Source organism: Penaeus japonicus, unplaced genomic scaffold, assembly GCF_977035675.1.
Source record: "Penaeus japonicus unplaced genomic scaffold, GWHDUDI00000001_assembly GWHDUDI00000037, whole genome shotgun sequence".
In the NCBI taxonomy this organism is placed as follows: Eukaryota; Metazoa; Arthropoda; class Malacostraca; order Decapoda; family Penaeidae; genus Penaeus; species Penaeus japonicus.
The window spans coordinates 20,207,061-20,209,560 of NW_028234439.1; the positions used below are offsets into that span (position 1 = coordinate 20,207,061).

At 36.8% G+C, this 2,500-nt stretch overlaps 1 protein-coding gene across 1 annotated transcript in view; it reads right to left on the minus strand.

Moving 5' to 3' along the window:
- The window catches only part of dpa (disc proliferation abnormal), a 6,764-nt gene that overhangs the window by 1,414 nt on the left and 2,850 nt on the right, over window positions 1-2,500 (minus strand). The window contains exons 6-11 of the mRNA XM_043001967.2: window positions 2,066-2,201; window positions 1,598-1,840; window positions 1,168-1,396; window positions 662-856; window positions 287-535; window positions 1-77 (exon numbers count right to left, since the gene is read on the minus strand). The exon at window positions 1-77 is cut by the window's left edge and continues 460 nt beyond it. Coding sequence (XP_042857901.1) covers window positions 1-77; window positions 287-535; window positions 662-856; window positions 1,168-1,396; window positions 1,598-1,840; window positions 2,066-2,201 — 1,129 coding nt within the window. The remainder of the gene's footprint in view (window positions 78-286; window positions 536-661; window positions 857-1,167; window positions 1,397-1,597; window positions 1,841-2,065; window positions 2,202-2,500) is intronic.

Genomic DNA, 2,500 nt, shown 5'->3' on the forward strand with positions numbered 1-2,500 from the left:
TTGCATTGAGCTGACAAATGATTCCAGCCTTGGCAATACTGAGTGTCTGCTGTTCCATTACCTCATGAAGAACAGACCTGCAGAAATAAATGTTCCAATAAGAATTCTTGGGTAAAAAATACACTGTCCATTCACTTCAAACTAAAACTAATAGCTCTGGCAGTTAGTTTGAAAGTTATCAGAGTAATATAAATAATAAATAATAATTAATATGTTTCTTTAATAACAATAATAATGATCATAACTCAACAAAAAATGGTAATCATCAAAGTCAAATCATGTTTACCTTGTAGATTCATTCATCTTATCAAATTCATCGATACAGCAGATACCATTATCAGCCAAGACAAGAGCTCCAGTCTGCAATACCAGCTGACGCGTCTCGGGATCCTTTGTAATGTAAGCAGTCAGACCTACAGCCGAGGAACCCTTTCCACTCGTATACTGTGATCTTGGCACCAAGTTGTACACATACTGTAGCAGCTGGGATTTGGAAGTACCAGGGTCTCCACACAAGAGAATGTTGACCTCAGATCTGTCAACAGAAAAAAAAAACAAAAAAACTTTTGATTAAGCCGCAATTGATAATTCCTTTCTTCATGAATATCAACTCTAAAAAACAAAGGGCAATTTACTCAATTTCGAAGTAGTTTGTAATCACCTGAAATGGCCTCGTCCAGCATTTGTAAAGTCCTTGCGTGTTCCTCCAAACAACTGCAGCAGGATACCCTTCTTAATGTCTTCATTCTCATAGATTGAAGGGGCAATAGCCCTGGCCAAGCGTTCATAGCAATCTGGCTTTTGAGAAAGTTCCTTGAGCAGCTGAATGCGTTCTTGTGGGAACCGTGGAGTCTCACTAAGGAAGGAAACAAACATATGAAGAATAATTATAACATGTTCTATAAGTATGCTATAAATGTTATCAATTTTAGGTTCCAATATCTGATTCTTGTTTCTTATGCTAAAAGAAGACTTAACACCCTAGAAAATATGACAAATTTAATTTTACATATATAATTAGTACCAAATCCTTTTACATCACAAAGATATATATATATATATATATATATATATATATATATATATATATATATATATATATATATATATATAATTAGTCATAAAAAAACAACAACAAAAAAACACGTGGCTTCGATTTCAACTTACCCTTCCTCCTGACCATGGAGCCGCTTGATGTCAACCTTCCTGAAGTGAACGACGTCAATGTGTGTCTTGTAAACGCTCTTAATGTTCCTCATGCGTGGGTTCAGCCTCAGTGGCGTTGCTCTGTAGATACCAGTGACGGTAACACGGTCACCAGGCTGGACACCATCGACAAGGTCATTGTGGGCATACACAAGCACAGTGTGAGGGGTCTGACCAGGGGGCATATCATCTGTTGAAAGGGAAACCTTGTCATTTAAAACATTTCCCTAAGCAGGAAAGGTTGCAAGAAATATTCTATAAAAAAGTAGTGAAGATAAGTTTGTTAATGTGACAATAACTCTTTGGGTTTACCATTCAGCAACTAATGGTATCAAATTACTTTAGGACAAAAACAACATGATGAAACAAGACACCCTAAGAACTAACTAACCTGGACTCTCCTGCATCTTAATCATCTGCTTATCGGAGAACTGTGAGCGGTTGTGAATGAGAGTAAAGGAGTGGCTAGTGTTGCAGTGGGTGCAGAGAGTGGGTTCAGCAATGCGGCCGCGGTCAATCTCCACTGTGGTTGTGAAGGAACAGACGTGGCAACGGAAGAAGGCTTCTCGCATCTCTGGGATAATGTTGGATGTTCTGATGATCATACCAGAGATTGTGATCAACTGGTCGATATCTGAAAGATGGACATTGGGTTATGGAGGAGACGATAATGAAATTTAATAGGGAGACCATTCACTACATACCAATAAACTACTTTAGCTGAAACAATTAGATTCATATAAATTCAATGTGAAAAAGCATATTTCTCTTACAAAGTACCTAAGAGAAAACACTCAGACAGCAAAATAAAACGCATTAACTAGTAGAGCAGCTGCAAATACAGGTGCACAAGGCTAACCTTCTGGATTCAGAGCACGCATGTTCTTAGTCTTGTCAGCATTGAAGGGCCGAACTTGAATCTGATGTTCAAGAATGGTGTCTGGATAACGCTCGAAGAACATTTCATTGATGGCCATATCGAAAGTGGGAATTACCTGGAAAAAGCAAAAAGGAAAAGGGGTTTAATGCTTCTGAAATCCATAAATCTTAAAGAACACTTTCATTCCACATGAGTCAGATACAAGTATCATATAATATTAAGGTTAAATGTTGAAGAAAGTGTTTTACATCTATATAAAAGATTAGAATTCCATAAAATCTCTATTGCCCTTTGCTTCAGAAAACATTGTCTAATCATTGTATATGAAATAAAGAATAATTTTTTGGAGGGCAATCCATCTATTTATCAACATAAATTTCATATTGCCTTTCAACATGCACATTATTAATGTTC